Source organism: Mastomys coucha, unplaced genomic scaffold (genome assembly GCF_008632895.1).
Source record: "Mastomys coucha isolate ucsf_1 unplaced genomic scaffold, UCSF_Mcou_1 pScaffold23, whole genome shotgun sequence".
Classification (NCBI taxonomy): domain Eukaryota; kingdom Metazoa; phylum Chordata; class Mammalia; order Rodentia; family Muridae; genus Mastomys; species Mastomys coucha.
This window is the reverse complement of record NW_022196906.1, coordinates 25,245,390-25,262,966: the sequence shown is the minus strand read 5'-3', so window position 1 is coordinate 25,262,966 and position 17,577 is coordinate 25,245,390. Positions and strand designations below refer to the sequence as shown.

At 43.0% G+C, this 17,577-nt stretch overlaps 1 protein-coding gene and 1 pseudogene across 4 annotated transcripts in view; one reads left to right on the top strand and one right to left on the bottom strand.

Annotated features, from left to right (window-relative positions):
* LOC116072800 overlaps positions 1 to 569 on the bottom strand; it is a 60,358-nt pseudogene extending 59,789 nt beyond the window's left edge.
* An 8,573-nt stretch (positions 570 to 9,142) lies between these two features.
* Aplp2 (amyloid beta precursor like protein 2) overlaps positions 9,143 to 17,577 on the top strand; it is a 64,387-nt gene continuing 55,952 nt past the window's right edge. Inside the window, exon 1 of one of the 4 annotated variants that reach the window (XM_031346063.1) lies at positions 9,143 to 9,394. In XM_031346063.1, the coding sequence (XP_031201923.1) occupies positions 9,290 to 9,394 (105 nt within the window). In that variant the 5' untranslated portion in view covers positions 9,143 to 9,289. The remainder of the gene's footprint in view (positions 9,395 to 17,577) is intronic. The other 3 variants (XM_031346061.1, XM_031346064.1, XM_031346062.1) reach the window with 3 other exon arrangements.

The window sequence follows — 17,577 nt, the reverse complement described above, 5'->3', positions numbered from 1 at the left end:
ACTGTCAGATAGTCAGTGGTGGCATACACCTTTAATTCCAGCACTCCGGAAGCAGAGGCAGGCAGATCTCTATGAGTTCAAAGCCAGTGGTCTACAAAGTGAGTTCCAGGACAGCCAGGGCTTTTACACAAAGAAAGCCTGTCTGGTGTGTGTCGGTGGAAGCAGTCCAATTTTCATTGAAGATACACATGACCAGGAGTGACAGAATAGGGACAGAGATTCTGAATTGACCTAAATCTAAAGTTTGCCTGCTGTCCCACTATGTGTTTTATAGAACTCTCAGTTCAACTAAACCCTTAGCTCTTACAATTTCTTCACTAGGGGCTTTTCTAGCTCCTGTCATTCACAGGATTACCATTTCCATCCTGATTCAGATTCTTATTATGTGGTCCCTAGGTTACCGAAATCTCTTGTACAATTTCTTTAATCTGTTCTTTGGCCCAGAGTCATCTTTCTAAAACTCACATCCGGCAGTCAATAATGGTTTCTATAGCTGCTGAAATAAATGGCAAAATTTTTGTCCTTAAGGATTCCTCTTCTTTTTCTTCATTCATGTCATGCTGCTTCATGTCCCATGTCCAGGTCTGTACAGATGGCTTTGTTCCATTTAAAATTCCACATTTTAAAGGCATGATTAGCAGGTTAGAAAGTATGTAGAGATGTAAGGATAGCCAGAGTATCTGGAAACATCATCTCAGTCAAAATAGTTAAAGAAGGGGACATAGTTACATCAAAGGAGGAGGCCAAATGGAGAGCAACAGTGCCTTCAGATGCATGAGGAATATCTATTCAATAGATAAAAAATGTGGAGGCTGGGCATGTAGCTTTGTTGATAGAATCGTTGCCTAATACGCACAAAGCCCTAGGTTCAATCACTAGTAACACATAAACCAGGTGTGGGAGCACATACCTGTAATTCCAGCACTGAGATAATGTGAAGGCAGGATGATAACACATTTAAGGTCATTATCAGCTACATCATCAGTTCTAGCCCTGGGAAGATAAATGAGACCCTTTCTCAAAAACACCAAACCAAACCAAACTAAACCAAACCAAACCAAACCAAAACCAGAACTCAAACCAAAACCAACCAAACAACAAAACAAAAAACAAAACAAAACAACAACAAAAAACTTCAACAAATCAAACCAAACCAACCCTGTAAGTTTTAGTCAACAGAGCTGTGAGTTTTCCTGTTCTTTCATTACATAGGTTATAGCTTCACTATTTCTGTTTTGATAGGTGTCTTGAGACATTGTTCAGGTTAGTCTGGAACTTCTGGGATCAAGTGATTCTCATCTCTCATTCTCCCTTCTGACAAGATGATCAGTGTTCAGTTCTGAGCCCAGCTTCATTATGGATATTGTAAAAAAGACATCTGCACCTAATAGAAAGATGCCCCAAATGTTTTCAAATTCCTTATCGAGGCGTCTCAGATTGCCTTCATGTTAGTGTTTCTGGAAAGCAAGAAACATACAGAGATCACCAACAATAAGAATATATAGTGGAGGCAGCTCCTAGCATTGAGATTTTCTTTTATTTTATTGATTATTTTATTTATTTACATTTCAAATGTTATCCCCTCTCCTGGTTTCCCCTCTGCAACCCTCATATCCCCTTCCTGCCCCCCAACCCCGCTTCTGTGAGGGCGCTCCCCCCCACTCACTCCTGCCTCACAGCCCTAGCAGATAGCATCGAGATTTTCATTAGTGTTTTACAGTTCGGAACTGGAGGCTGAAGAATCCTTCTAAGGAGGAAAAGAAAAAAAGCATGTACACACACAGGACATTATTATGAGCATCTGAGAAAAATAAGCAAAGTACAGAGGTCGAACAAACCAATTATAGTAGGCATGACATAGCTCCTTTCAAAGGAGACTTGGGAACAACAGCAGATAAAGGAAGCTAACCAGGCCGGCCAACCCACAAGGACCACTTCTGTCCAAATCACTTACAGCCAGAGGCAGTTTTTCTGAAGAGTTAGCCAACACTAAGCTTCAAGACTGCTCTTTTGCCTCAGTTTTTTGTTTGTTTGTTTGCTTTTCTAAATTCTTGGTAAGAGCTGGAGCAGAGTTGACCAGGATGCCTTGAAAACCAAACCAAACCAAACCAAACCAAACCAAACCTGTTTGCTTTAAACCTGCAAGCCATCTTAGTAGTGGAACAAAGCAGTATGTTCACAGTATGTTTTAAGTGTTATTTTCAAGCATTTGATATCAGGCATACCTAGATTATACTCAGATTCTAACCTGTTCTGGTCGTGTTATCTCTGAAAAAAAAATGTGTTCACATGTTTACTCTTGGACCTCAAATGTGGGGCTCTGCCCTGATAAAAAGTATTTGATATTTGTCTTGTTTGACAAATCCTTATTTTAGTTTAGACCAGCAGGAATTAGAAGAAAGGCTTTGTAAATTAAAATCTTCACATCATAATTATCCATTCATGTGGTAAAGCTGTGACTCTCATGAGGCCAAACCTGTTTTGCTCTAAGCAGCTTCCATTGTTTCCTGGTGGAGTGAGTCCACTTGCTTAGCCTCGGATGCAGACAGAACAGAGACCTTCCAAGCTGGAGAGAAAGATAGGCTAGCTAGATAACTTTCTAACGCCTCTTGAGTCACACTTTTAATTAGCAGTAATCACTCCTGGGAGAAACCTCATTGGCTGGGATCCTGTCAGAGAGCAAAGCTATGAGTCAACTTTATAGTGGTTTCTCTGTTTATTATTAGAAGTGTGATTTTGCAGAATATCACAAAGCCATATTAAAATGCAAGAGAAAAGAAAGGCAAGTCATTGATATATTTTCATGTGCCCACTGAAAGGTTTATCCAAGTATCTTTTGACAAATCAAAAACCAGGCAGGGAGCTCCAGGGGGCATCTCTAAGAGATGACTGTACTTGTCGGCTCTCCTCACTGAACAGCCACTTAGACCTTCATTTCCTACAAGTAGCTTTTATCCTTACAAGGAGATGGCTAATGATCAAGCTTCCAAGGCCAGCGATCCTTTCTTAGTCTTCACACTACTTGACTCTGTCGAGTTATCAGTTCTCTGCTGCCCTGCTTGATAGCGATTGGATAGAAAAATGACATCTTCCTGGATTCTTTCTGATTTTCTTCTTGTTGTCCCCATTGGCTATCTTACTGACTTAAGTGATAAATGTTATGTGAGTAACACCCCCAATGTTAACCCTGATTCCAATTGCCCTTTGAGCATCATTTTCTAAGTAGCTTAGTCATCCCAGGTGCCATCCCTGGGATTTCATTTCACCTTCTCCCATCCCATAATCACACTTTCTCCATTTCTGTCAATGGTAGCTGTAGCAGTGGCAGCGGTGGGGGTGGCAGCGGTGGCAGTGGCGGTGGCAGCAGCAGCAGCACATTGTCCTAACTCTATGTTTGAACATTTGAAGTTCTTTTTACCCCTCATTTTTATCTCCATTGTATACTTCTCAGGCAGCAACTGGTCAAGACAAGAGATTTTCCCTTTGTACCTGTCTCCATCCAATACCAGTACATCACTGTCAGCTCTATGCCGACTTATCCCTTCCCTTGGAATTACAACAGATGTCTGCCTCCCCTCCTACAGCCTCTACTCAATTGTTCTTGTAGCTGTCACATTCATTCTGTTGGTTAAAAAACCAACTCTGGAGGCTGGGGAGATGGCTCAGAGGTTTAGAGCATTGGTTGTTCTTCCAGAAGTCCAGAGTTCAATTCCCAGCACCCACATGGCAGCTCACAACTGTCTATAATGGGATTTGATGCCCTCTTCTGCTGTGCAGGCAACAAAGCACCCATATACATAAAATACATTAATAAAATAAATCTTAAAAAAAAATCTGTAACCCTCCTGGCTTGAGGGCTGCCTCTCATAACCACCCCTCTCTGCCTACTTCCTGCTATTTGCCATGCCTTGCTCCTGGTTCCAGTTACATCGGAAGACCTGCCTCTAGAGAGACCAAAGAAGCTGCTGATTGAGCATATATGCTGACGAACTTGGGGGAGGGGTTTTGCCTCACCTATTCTACCTGTTGGCTTGTAACAAAGACATCATTAAATTCAAGATGGCTGGGTGACCATATCTCCTTAATGCTGCTAATTTTTGGTGCCTCCCACGTGGGTAAGATTAATTATGGCTAGCCTACTTTCTCCTGACTCCATATTCCAGAATAACCCTTCTCTATGGTTACTGCTGGACAGTAACAAAAACCCTCAGCTTATTGCATTTTTACCTATACCATCTTGGGTAAACCCATCAACCCTTCTGTCTTAGCTATATTGCAAACTCTCTTCTCCAATATAGTGAGCTGCTCACTGGTTCCTTTATGCACTTGGTGGTTTCCCAGGGCCACACTTTGCTTGCATTGTTTCTTCCATGCTTTCGTATTCTTCCCTGACATCACTTATGTACATCCTGTGTACATGCTTGCTGTATATGTCCAGGAAATTTCATGCACCATCTCTTTCATAATTTCTGGCTGAGATCCTCAACACATGTGTGACTAACTTCCTCCTTTACACTCTCATCTTGAGAAACTTCAATTTTCCTCTTATGCTGGACAATACTGATATGTCCATAACTTATGTTTGATAATTTAATGTTCAACCTAGAAAGCTAAAAAAAAAAAAAAAAAAAAAAAAAAAAAAAAGACAAATATAAGTTTCCAATTTAAAAGAAAAAAATTTTTTTGAGGTTCATAGCAGGAGGCCTGCAAAATCTCAGCATTTGGGAAGCAGAGCAGAAGAGTCACAAACCTGAGACCAGCCTCAACTGCTTAGTTAGTTACACATCCATTCAACAATGTTGGAAGAGTGCTTGGAATGGGACCCAGGCTTCATCCATGCTAAGCACATGCTGTAGCACTGAGCTATGCCCCTGGCCTAGCTAATAGTCTTGGGATGCTGGCTAGTAATAATCCCTATGCTAGACTGTAGAGATGGCTCCCTTCAGAGGCTTGTGGTACCAACAAACGGTTATATTCTGTCTACAAATAGTGTAGCAGGGATGTGCATCAGCTCTGATTCTAAATTCAGCAAGGAAAAAGACAATTACCAAATTACCCAAAAGGAAATAATACACTAACCAAAACTTAAATACTGAGGCAGCCAAAGATAATCAGGAAGAAGGCAATGTAGAGAAAGAAGCAGGTGTGTGAAGGCCACTAGCATTGGCCAAGTGTAACCCATTTCTACCCAACCCCCTTACCGGAATGGTTCCACGTGAGCTGTTAAACAGGACTATTCCATCAGAAGCATCCACAAGCATGACCTGTGCTGAGACAACAAGGGCATGTAAGAATTATCAGAAAGTACATTTTATCTAACTGTAAAATGTTAGAGTCACTAACACTCTTATCTTCTTGTTGTTAGTTGCTCTGTAACAAAAATATGATGATAATCTAGCTATATCTTATTCAAAGAACCAGTATTTCTATGTTGCTGAAGTTGCTCCTCAATTCCAGAGTCAAAGGATGCCTGCCTCACCTTTCTACAAACACAAAGCGTGCTCAAGTTATATTTGATATATTATTAATTTAATATGTTTGATAATTTAGTAGGTTTAATAGTTGTCTTAGTCAGGGTTTCTATTCCTGCACAACATCATGACCAAGAAGCAAGTTGGGGAGGAAAGGGTTTATTTAGCTTACTTCCACATTGCTGTTTATCACAAGGGAAGTCAGGACTGGAACTCAAGCAGGTCAGGAAACAGGAGCTGATGCAGGGGCCATGGAGGGATGTTTCTTACTGGCTTGCTTCCCCTGGCTTGCTCAGCCTGCTCTCTTATAGAGCCCAAGACCTCCAGCCCAGAGATGGCACCACCCACAAGGGGCAATTGAGAAAATGCCCCACAGCTGGATTTCATGGAGGCACTTCCCCAACTGAAGCTCGCTTCCGTGATAACTCCAGCTTGTGTCAAGTTGACACACAAAACCAGCCAGTACAATAGTCAACCTAGAAAGCTAAAAAACAAATCAGCAAATACAAGTTTCCAATTTCTTTTTTAAGGTTCGTAGCAAGGAGCCTGCAAAATCTCAGCATTTGGGAAGCAGAGCAGGAGAGTCACAAGCCTGACACCAGCCTGAACTGCATAGAAACAAACCAACAGTGTAGCTGGGTCTTGTTGTTGCTGGGATATTCCCAACCACCATATCCCAGGATTGAGAAATCACTACACTACTTGGAAACACTCTTCTTCTTTTTTTAACCACCCCCTTTTAAATTCTTAAATTCTTTCCATTCCTTTATTCATCAACAAACAAAAATAAAATTCATGAGTCAAAAAACCCACAAAAACCAAACCAAACCACCACCAACAAAAACAAACACCCCCCCCCCCCAAACAAAAAACCAAACCAAACTAAAAGCAGGTAAAAACATATGAAAAGAAATATGGACCCTGGCATTAACAGCTGAACAGAGAATGTGATCTTCGTTTAAATTCTTAGTGGATGATAAAGTGTAGAAACTGAACACTTACAAATTATTTAAAACCTGGAATCACTGACCAGAAATTTTATACAGTTGGATCATGGGAAGAGGGTTAAGAATGAACCTACAGGAGCAAATGCACACTGTTCTTTAAAAGGACCAGGGATTTGGGGATGTAGCTGAAAATAGAGTGTGCTCAAAAGGTTCAGTGTGCCTAGTATAGCTGGAAGCCCTGAGTTCAGTTCCCAGACTTAAATAAAACAAAATAAAATTCTAGTAATTAGAATTTCCTAGGAAGCTTCATGAATATATGCATATTCTGATTCCCTTAGATTACCTCAGCCTTAGAGGGTCAGAATTTCTGGAGTTGTGGTCCTTTGTAATAAATTCATAGTTGATTCTGAAAAGCATCTTCATTTGGGAGGAACAGTCATAGATAGTCTGCATTCCCCATATGTATAGGATATACACAGATGAATGAAGGCTCCTGCACAAGTTAAAAAGAGAACCATGAACTTTGGGCCTTTTTAAAACAAAGAAATGTATATGCCTTAAATGTACAGGGAAGAGAAAGTATGATTCTTATGAAAATAGAACAAAAAGGTTATCTTAGGGCCTTTTACTTTTGTGCACAAAGATAATAAAGGATGAAGAGATGGCACTCTTAAGCGGGACAGTGGTGGTGCATGCCTTTAATCCCAGCACTTGGGAGGTAGAGACAGGCAGATTTCTGAGTTAAAGGCCAGCCTGGTCTACAGAGTGAGTTCCAGGACAGCCAGCTACACAAAAAAACCCTGTCTCGAAAAACCAAAAACAGAAAAGAAAAGAAGAGGACACTCTTAAATCTTGACCACTGACAGGAACACATTTGGGATGAAAATTTACTGAATGAGAGCTGCAAGAGTAGGTACACCCCAATGGCATCTCGTAATAAAAAGTAGCATTTTAGAGTGCAGAACATGGTCAATGTGTCAATTACTTCTCATGAACACTCTTTAATATCCTAAAAATGCAAATGAACTTTTTTCAGCACCAACTTACTTTTCCCCTTATGTCAATTCCCAAATTTGTCTTCCCCCTCCCACACATTAGATGCCTTTACTATTCATAAGGTCAGGGAGACAGAGAAGAGAGGGAAGGAACCAGAAAGGGAGGGCAAGATCTTCATTGCCTTCATCTGTTGTAAGGGCCACTAATCCTGTCATGAAATGCCCCCATCCATGACTTCAACTAAACCTAGTTACCTTTTAAAGGCCCCACTGACAAGTCCCACATTTGTTCAATGTATAAAGTGAGAGCCAAGGTAAATTCAGCGCTAAACTCATGCCAATTCTAGGGCCTCTGGATTGGGAACTAACATTTACTGGATGAGGTCCCCACTGGGAGACGCACTGGGCATAATACATGTCTTGTCAGTGATGTGAGAGACATAGAGACCTAGCCAGGGGAAAGTGCCACGGTAGGATACAGCTCTCTCAGCATTCTGAGGTGGGTGAAACGACATCCGTGTAAGGTGTTTCCTGTACGTGGATAATGGAGGATTGTGGGAAGGGTGCAGGAAGGGCTGTGCCATGGAAAGGTGCCTGGCATCCACTGAGAATGAGGCAGAGCCAGTTTGACCACAGCGAGCCAGTTTGACCACAGCGAGACTGCTCACGTTGGCGTGTAGTTGCAGAATGCATCTGTAAAATACAGGGTTCTTACTGTCCCACTCTGCCCACTATAGACATTGTCTCTCCCTCTCCACTAAGATGTTTCCTGCGGAGAGGAACTTGGTTCTCTGTTTGGTTAAAGCTAAAGAAATGAGTCCAGGTCTCTGCAGAGGGTGGTACATAAATCACCCGCTACGGAAAGGAGACAAAGCCAGCAGAGCCCTCGTGATGGAGAGGACAAGGTGCCAGTTGTGAACTGGGGCAGCAGGCCGCTTTCCCAGGAACCAAGATGCTGGGGAGCATGAAAAGAGAGAGAAACCGTGTCTTTTGCTTTAGAGACCTTAAACTGAAGAAAAATGATGCCAGAATCCTGTCCTGAAACACATGAGAAGGGGGGCCTTGTGTTTCAGTGGCCTGGCGCCACTGGCCTCTGCGGAAGGCCTCTCTGTGCCGCAGGGGTTGTGACGAGGAGGAGGGGCTGGGAAAGGACCTAAGGAGCAGAGGTCAATGGTGTGCAGGCACTGCGGGGTTCAGGGGCAAAACAAGGGTGCAGCAGTCTGGGGGAAGAGCGTGCCCGTGCACCGCTGGGGAGAGCAGAATGTCGGCGTCCATCCTCCCGGGCGATGGGGACAGTCCTCTCGCAAACCCTCCGGAACTCCCAACAATTCATCCTGTTTTTAATTAAAACATTTTCCAGAAGCCCCAAAGAGGGCGGTACCCAAAGAAATATGAAAAATATCCCGCAGGGTTAGGGGAGTGAGGCGTGCCCGAGTCCCGAGGGTGAAGGTGGATGATGTAGAGCCACCCCTATAGATAAGCAAACAGGAGCCTCCCGCCCTCGGCACAGCGGCCCACGCTCTACCCGCGAACACTCCAGCGCCCCCAGCCTCGGGTCCGGAGCGGGGGCGGGGCTGGCCGTGGCTTGGGGCGGGGCCAGGAGGGGGCACGCGCTGGGCGGGGAGGGGAGCCGGTGCATCCGTGCTCTGATTGGACCTGGGCTAAACAAGGGGCGGCATCTTAGGCCAGTTATGCCGGTTCGTATTGGATCCTATCGAAGGAGGGCGTGGTTTTGTGAAGTCAGTTCCGGTCGGTGTAAAACCCCCGGGGCGGCGGCGAACGGGCTTCAGACGCTTCTGGGTCGCGGTAGGCAAGCGCTCTAGTCTGGCTGTGCGTGAGAGGGGGCGAGCACAGCGCCACAGCGACCCGGAGAGGGATGGCGGCCACCGGGACCGCGGCCGCTACGGCCACCGGCAAGCTTCTTGTCCTGCTGCTGCTCGGGCTCACGGCGCCCGCTGCGGCTCTGGCTGGCTACATCGAGGTGAGGACCAGGCGAGCACCAGAGCGGCGTCTCCCCCGGTCGCCCGGGAGCGCGGCCTGTGGGCGGGCGTGGGACAGTGGCCGGGGGCGCGGCGCGAGGTTCAGCGCAGCGGCGGGTTGCCTTTCCCCCACCCCGCCCGCGCGCCTCAGCTTTGCGCAGAGCTTAGCGCCGAGGTCGGGCTGCCTCCGTCGCCGCAGAGGCCAAATGAAAGGCGTCGGGGCTGCGGGGCCGCCCCAGCCCCCTACCCGCCGGCGGCGCCGCCGCATCCTCGGGGACACCGCACCGCGCGCCCTCCCTCCCCCGGGGCCGTGCGCGCCTCGCCGTGCGCTCTGCGGCCCCGCGGCGCACAAAACGGGGCGGCCCGCACAGGGTCCCCGGTGCCTGCAGCGGTCGGGGGGCCTGGGCTTCGGGCTCGCACCTGACGGTCGGCGCGCGGCTGTCGTTGACCAGGTGGACTTGGCAGCGGGGATGCGGCTCCAGCCCTGGCGAGTGGCCTAGATGCCGAGGGAGCCGGGAGAGGAGGCGCCGCCAGGGCAGCGGGGCGCTCTGCGCCCTCCCCTGTCTCCCAGCCGTTTGCACAAGTCTGGCAAACTAGGGAGCCCGGCTTTCCAGCTCTCGGGGGATGTTGAGCCTTTAGGGAAGCTATCCACCAGTACATTTGCAACCCTTTCACGGGGTACTTTACTTGGGTCAGGATCACAGTGATTGCTCTGCACCAGAGGCCACTCCGGTTAACCTGGTGAAGTGGTCTAGGGTCCCAGGTGGTTGGCGGGAGTTCAGGTCGCTGAAAGAGGCAGGATGTCGGGTGTGGAACTGGTACTGCGGCTTGCTCTGCACCTAGCCTCCCCGCAAGAACTCTCTGTCGCCTAGGACGTGGGACTTTATTTTTACTTACTTCCTCGAAATAGTGCTTGAACTGTAGGACTGGAATGTGTGTTTCTGGTGTAGTTTATTTCTTCTTGCGCCTGCTCGTTTGTATTTAAAAACAAAACAAAACAAAACAAAAAAACCCCAAAAACCTAGAACCCACCGTGGCTTTCTGTATGTTGAGCTAGTGTCAGAAATTGCATTTGATTAAGTAGGCAAGACCGGAGAACGTTCTGATTAAAAACCCGGCTCAGAATGAATTCATTTCTACAGAATGTGTAAATATTTCTTCTGGTAAAAAGATCTAATGAGGAAAAAAAAATCCTTGGGATCGAACAGCTCAAAACAATCTTTGTGTTCATCTTGCTTGAAACTTTTTGACTGAGGTGGGAGAAAAGATTAAGTCTTAAGTAGAAACAGTTAATGTTTATACACACGAACTTTTAGATTTTTTTTCAGCTTCCACACAGTCGGTAGGGCTGTATCTATGATCCCTGATGTCACTGGGAAAGAGCTACATTGAGCAGGATAAGAAGAGAAAAGGGGTGGGGGAAACCCAGTTTTTTTATTAGGTGGGACTTAATGGGTAAGTGTCAAAAACCATTGTTCACACTCCACCTCATTTCCCAGTGGTGTGAGCAACTTTAGGTACTAGTGAATTCACAACAAAGGATTCATCAGTTTTAAAGAATACATTTAATATTTAATGTCTCCAGGGGAAAAATACCAATATCAGAATTAGTTGTTATGGATTAATTTTGACTGTTTGTCACACTGTTTAATTGAAAAGTTTGGCTAAACAAAATGAACACTTTTGCAGAATGCTTTTAAAATGAAGTTTTGTGGACTTTTCACTTTCTTGGAACAATATTTTTCACACTGTCATTGTCTCAAGTGGTCTTTCCTTTTGCTGACTGGCAGAATTTTATTCACATGTGTACTCTTTGTTTATTTGCTGTCAAGCAAAGGATTGCTAAAGCCTTAATTCAGATGAGAATGGTTTAAATCATGATGTCTTTGAGAAGGCCCTTATTGAGATTAGCCAAGGGGATTCTGGCCAAATCCCTGATCAAGTTGCTTGGCACAGAATTATTGATTGGCAGATCTTTAGTGTTGCTTGGTGTTGACTAAATTAATCTTTTGCACCTGTTTTTTTTTTTTTAAACACCTCTGTGCTCTGGGCACTTCCTTTCATAAATCCCAGGGCACAGTCTCTTGTGTGCAAGTCCCAAGTGTGTGCCCAAACTGCTCCCTTTACTGTGGATGTTTAAGCTTCTGAAAGCCAGAACTTGAATTTACTCTGCTACATCTGAAAGTGATCCTTTGGTGGGCAGTGTCCAGGAAACTCAAGAATGACAACTGAGGTGGAAACTGCTTTCTGAGATACTTGTGGAAGGTGGCATTGTATCAGGGTAATGCTTCTGTTACATGTGCATTTTAAAGACACTACTGGCAACAGAGAAACTAAACTACATTCATCAGTCTGCTCCTCTCCTGTAGAAGAATTTATTTCATTCCCATCTAAACTAAGCAGTCAACATAATGGGACTTAAATGATTGAGGAAGAAATTCTTCATTGATGTTTATATTTGAAAGTTAGGGGAAAAGACTTTAAAATATTTTAAAAGATGTGTTTTATTATTTATGCATGTGTTTATCTGTGTTAAGAGTATGGCACGTGTGTGCCCTGGAGGCCAAAAGAGGTTTTGGATTCTCTGGAGCTGGAGCTACAAGGGATTGTGAGCCACTTGATAGAGGTTATGGGTTCCAGACTCAGGTCCCACTTTGGAGGAGTGGGAAGTGCTTTCAAATACTAAGCCTCTTCAACTCCCAGTTGAAAATATTTTAAAGATAGATTCATTTATTTATTTTGTGTATTGAGGCCACTGTGGTGGTCATAGGACAACCTATAAAGTGTAGGAGTCACTTCTTTCCTTCCACTGTGTAGGCCCTGTAGAGCAAACTCAATTGGTTAGGCATGGCAACAATGCCTTTGAGGCATCACACTGCTGGGGAAATAAACTCTGAAGTAACTGCATTTTCTGAATCTATTTTGTTTTGTTTTGTTTTTCCAGACAGAGTTTCTCTGTGTAGCCTTGGCTATCCCTGTGGACCAGGCTGGCCTCAAACTCTGAGATCTACCTGCCTCTGCCTCCTTAGTGCAGGGATTAAAGGCATGTGCTGCCACCAACCAGCTCAGAATCTGCTTTTAAATGCCTATTTTTGCCAATCAGGTATTTTTCTATGAAAGTGTAGCTTCTGAATTGAGATGTGCTATGAAATGTAACACACACCAGGATGTGAAGACTAAGTATGAAAAAATTAAAGTATCTCAATTTTTTTATTAATGCATTGGCTAACATACCTTTGTATTATTTTTCAGTCTCTTTGTGCTCTGATGTGGCTGCTAGACAGTTGAATAAACACTACCTGTGCAAGCCTTTATCTTTCTTTTGCACACATTTGCTCACTGCCAGTCCTCCATTCGTTGTTAGCACAGTTGCTGAGTATATTGCCATGTTTCCCCAGTAGTCTTGCTTCAAGTTGTTGACATGAGCCCTAGTTTTGTTTGTGTGGGTTTTGTGGGGTAGGGGTGCTGGTGGTTTTTTTTTTTTCTTCTTAAAGCACAGTTTCAAATGCTATTTTTTTCCTTGTTAGCTTTTTCTTCAGTTCAAATTGTTTTAGAAATGATTTCAAGCCTACAAAAATGTAAAATTGTGCAAACAACTCTCGTGGAATTTACCTGCACTCAGCATCAACATTCTAAATATTTAGAATTGGCTTTCAACATGTCTGGTTGTAGTTCAGTGGCAGAGTGCCCAGCACTCTGGAGTGGGGAAAGAATTTATCATTTGTTCTGTTACCATTATTGTATTTGTTGCTGATCTGCCTGGAAGTCAGTGTGTACACCACCCTCTTTGCCTCTGAAGACCTAGAGCAAAGGTATTCTCTTACATAACACTGGGACAGTTAGGATCTGGGAGATTTAATATTGATACATTATTCTGTGTTCTGTGTAGTTGATCTGATCACTTTTGAAAAAAGCTAATATGCTTTTGAACTATTGGCATTCTGTATGTGAAAGATTATGTAATTTTTCCAAATACAAAGATCAAATTTTTAACTTATCTGATATTATTTTGACTTTGGAAAATCAAAACATAACTTTTCAAGATTCTTTATTTACTATTACTGAATTCTCAGGATGTCACATTTCTTGCTTATTTGAGATGTATGGTCTTGTATATCCCGACCTCCCAGCCCCACCCTCACCCCACTTCAGGCTGTTAAGTGCTGACTGGGACTACCAGCATGTCACCACCACACCTGGCTTGCATTTTTTCCCTTTGAAAGCAACAAAAAAAAAATTGTATAGATGGTGCATAGTCATTGTAAGATTTAAGAAACATAACAGAAAATAAATGAAAAATAGGTTGAAATTATATCATTCAAGGAAGGCTGGAAAACATTTTGGTAATGTTTATATTTTCATATATAGGATGTGTAGAAGTTTTATAAAAGTAGCACACACTGTATTGACGCTGATATTAGCACTTTTAATTCTCTTAAAATGAACTACTTACAGAAAATAACATTTCTGTGTGACTAAAAGCAGGGGCTAATCTTTTTTCAGATTGCAGTTGCTATGGAAGGGCCAGTTGAGAAGAGGATTCTAAATTGCATCTAATTCAATTTTCATGTTGTTTTTTTAGTGAGATAAACTAGATTACTTCAAAACTTAATTGAGTTTAGTATACTGTACCTTGATTTATAGCTTAAATTGAGAAGGTAGACCATGTAGATGCATTCAGATAGAAGGGATTCCAGTCCAGTCCTGTATATCAGACATAACAAATAATTACTTCTCTGTTGTTTTGTTTTGAGAAGTGAAGTTTTTGTTGTTGTTTGCTTTTTGTTTTTGAGGAAGGTTCTCACTATGTACCATGTAGCTTTGGCTAGCCTGGAGCCTTGTTATGTAGACCAGGCTGGCCTTAAATTCACAGAGCTCTGTCTGAAGGCATGCTACTACAGCTAGCTGAGAAGTGAATCTTAAGACTATGTACAAACGTGCTAGACAAGCATTCTACTCCTGATGTGCATCTCTAGCTGAAGTTGTTTTTAAAACGAGGTTGTCTTAAACACAACTTTAACCTATTGTTTGTTTTTATTATTACTGTTATATGTGTGTGGTAGTGCCTGAATATATGTCTGTACCACATGTTCTCCTGTACCTGAAGATGCCACATTAGGATGCCATATCCCTGGGAACTGGGTGGCTGTGAGTGCTAGGTATTGAACCTGGCTCCTCATGAGGAGTGACCAATGCTCTTAACCAGGAGTCATCTATCTCTCCAGCCCTTGTAATCTCATTTTAAAATAGGAAGATTAGAAAGCTGACTATTCATTTACTATTTAAATGTCCAGCTAGTAGTAACCTTATTGGTTCAGTACTGAAGGCCACATCGGTTGCTTCCTGCTGTCCAGGTGCACTGCATGTGATTAAGGATTTTATTGGCTGTATCACAGGTGCTATTTCCCAAAACTCCTCAGGTAACTGAGATGTAGAGAAGAAACTAGCAGATGAGTTCTGCTCCCACACTAGGCTAGTCTGGTGAAATAGGTGTTCTCACTACCACCTAAAAAGTGAGTCCAGTAGATGCCAAGGTTTGAAGATCATGCAGTTTGGCCAGGACTTGAATCTGTCTTATTCTAAGTTCACTGCTCCTTTCCTTCCTCTGTCAGGGAGTTTCCTGTTGTTATTGGCTGTAAGTTTCTGTAAATTCAAGCAATTTATGTTATGGACTGGTACATACCAAAGACTTAACTCTTTGAAATTATTGTTATTTTACTGAAAACTTTACCATTTTACATTTTCCACTGATTATAAAGACCTTTTAGTACAAGCTCTTTTTATTAGTAAGCTTGTTTTATCTTTGTATTTTTTAAAAAGTTTACTTACTTATGCGTCTGGGTTCTGCATGTATGTCTACATGACAGAAGATGGCATTAGATCCCATTATAGATGGTTATGAGCCACTATGCAGTTGCTGGGAATTGAACTCAGAACCTCTTGACAAGCATCTCTCTAGTCCTTATCTTTTTATTGCTCCAGCCCTGATATTTGTACTCCTATGGAGTACGGGGGAGTTGTGTCAGTATTTGGGGAGTATGTCATTCAGAGAAGAGGCTGCCAGCTCCAGATATATTTTAGAAATGTTCATCAGTGTGCTGTTTAGGTTGAGGTTCAGAAAGAAAAGTTACTTAGATTTTGGTATGGGACAGCAATAAGGCTAGCTTATTAGTGGAGCAACTCATCATCAACCTTTTTACTTGGCCTTCCTGAGACTCACTTCTCTGAGGATGGTAAAGTCCAGAGGAAGAGGAAATTGCCTTGTATGTCTCCTTTTGTGGTGAAGAAACATTTCCTAGTTGGGTGGCACAAGACTCCCACCAATTCAAGGCTCCCCTGTAGAGGAGGCATAGTCCCACTTCAGTAGTCTCAGGTCTCTAGGACCTGCTTTGGAGGAGAATGGATTGGTTTGAAGAGATATTGTTGGTAGAAACCTGTCTGTTTCTAGAGTACTCTCCACTTGGGAAGCTCCGTACATGAGGTGATTTAAGGAGAAACTAGTCATTCCTACCTACTGAGTTCTTCTGGGTTAAAAGTTATCCGATGAGTTTTATCTTGTTCCACTGTTCCACTTCCTTTTAAATACAAGTGTGTGCATGCATGCATGGTGTGGAAACCAGAGGTCAGCATCAGGAATTTTCCTGTTGTTCACCTTTTTTTTTTTTTGAGATAAGGTCTCTGACTACACCAGAACTTCCTGGCTGGCTTGCCAGCAAACTTCAGGCTGTCTCTTTTCTCCTATCCCAAGCTGATGTAGATGTCAGTTATTAGACCTGACAGGAGTGCTGAGGAAAAGAACTCAGGTCCTGGTGCAAGCATGACAAATAACTTTTACTGACATTATACTTCATTTTTGAGAGACATCACCTCCAACAGAATGGTTGGAAGAATATAAATGAATGGACTTGGAGAAGAAAATGGAAGATTTAGTAGTGTGGCAAGTAGCGTAGCTGCTTTCAAATACCCCTTTTCTCCTGGAATGCTAAATTTATGACTTGGGAGGGCAGAAATAGGATTTTTATTTTAAGAGATGAAATGTTAGGGCAGCATTTATTTTACCTTTAATTAATCACAGCAAAACATCTTTAAAAATACATGTACCCAACATCTGTTTTTGTTTATCTTAACATTTATAATGCTTGCTTTAGATTTAAAAACAATTAGCCAGGCATGGTAGCATAGTCCTGTAATCTCAGCACTCCAAAGGCTGAGGCAGGAGGATAGGAAGTTAAAGCTTACAAGGCCACACCTCTGAGACTCTAGAACTTAGGGAATGGAAGCAGGAGGATTAGGGGCTCAGGGACAGTCTGGGCTATGAACAGCAAAACTAACACATTTCGGACAGAAATAAAGCATTACAAAGGAAGTAGTTGTGTGAACTTCCCAGAAGTAACTCTTCCCTTGAGCTTGATTATTTAGCATTCTCATTCCTATTCATGTTTTCTTAAAACTTCCTGGGGGTTTTAATTAGTTGTAATTTTTTGATCGTTGGTGTGGGACACATTATTTGAGCCTACTGTGAAGATTTCATGAGGTAAGAATGTGAAACTCAGATATCAAGGTGCCTACTCACTTGCTGTCCTCCTTTACGAGAGGGAAAGGGAGAGAGATTACATGTGTACATGGTAGGAATCAGTTCTCTTTCAGTATGTGGATCCCTAGGGATTCCTAGGGACACTCAACAGCAAGAGGAAACCTTGAACTGTGTTATATTTGAAGAAACCAAGTCTCATTGTGTAGCCATGTCTGTCTTGGAACTCAAAGAGATCCACCTGCCACTGCCTCTACCTCAAAGATGTGCAACACATGCTCAGTTTTACTTGAACTTTTGAGCCACTTGCTTTTACTTTGCTAGAATTACAACTGTGTGCTATCATGCCTGGTTTATATGTTGGTGGGCATGGAACCTGGGGCCTTGACCATACTAGGCACATTTTCTACCAACTGAGATAGGCCCTAGCTGTCTGTTGCTTATTTTTGAGCTTTTAAAATTTGCAAATACACAAAAGAAAGTAGCCAAGCATATTGTTATGAGTCACTTCCAAGGTCAAAAGAAGAGCAGAGCCATGCCTTCTTTCTGACCTCCAGAAGTAACTATGCCCCAGCTTTTACACATTTATTCTTTGCCTTTCTTTGTAGACTTAACAGATGTCCTCATTAAAATTCCCTCTTTTTTTTTTTTTTT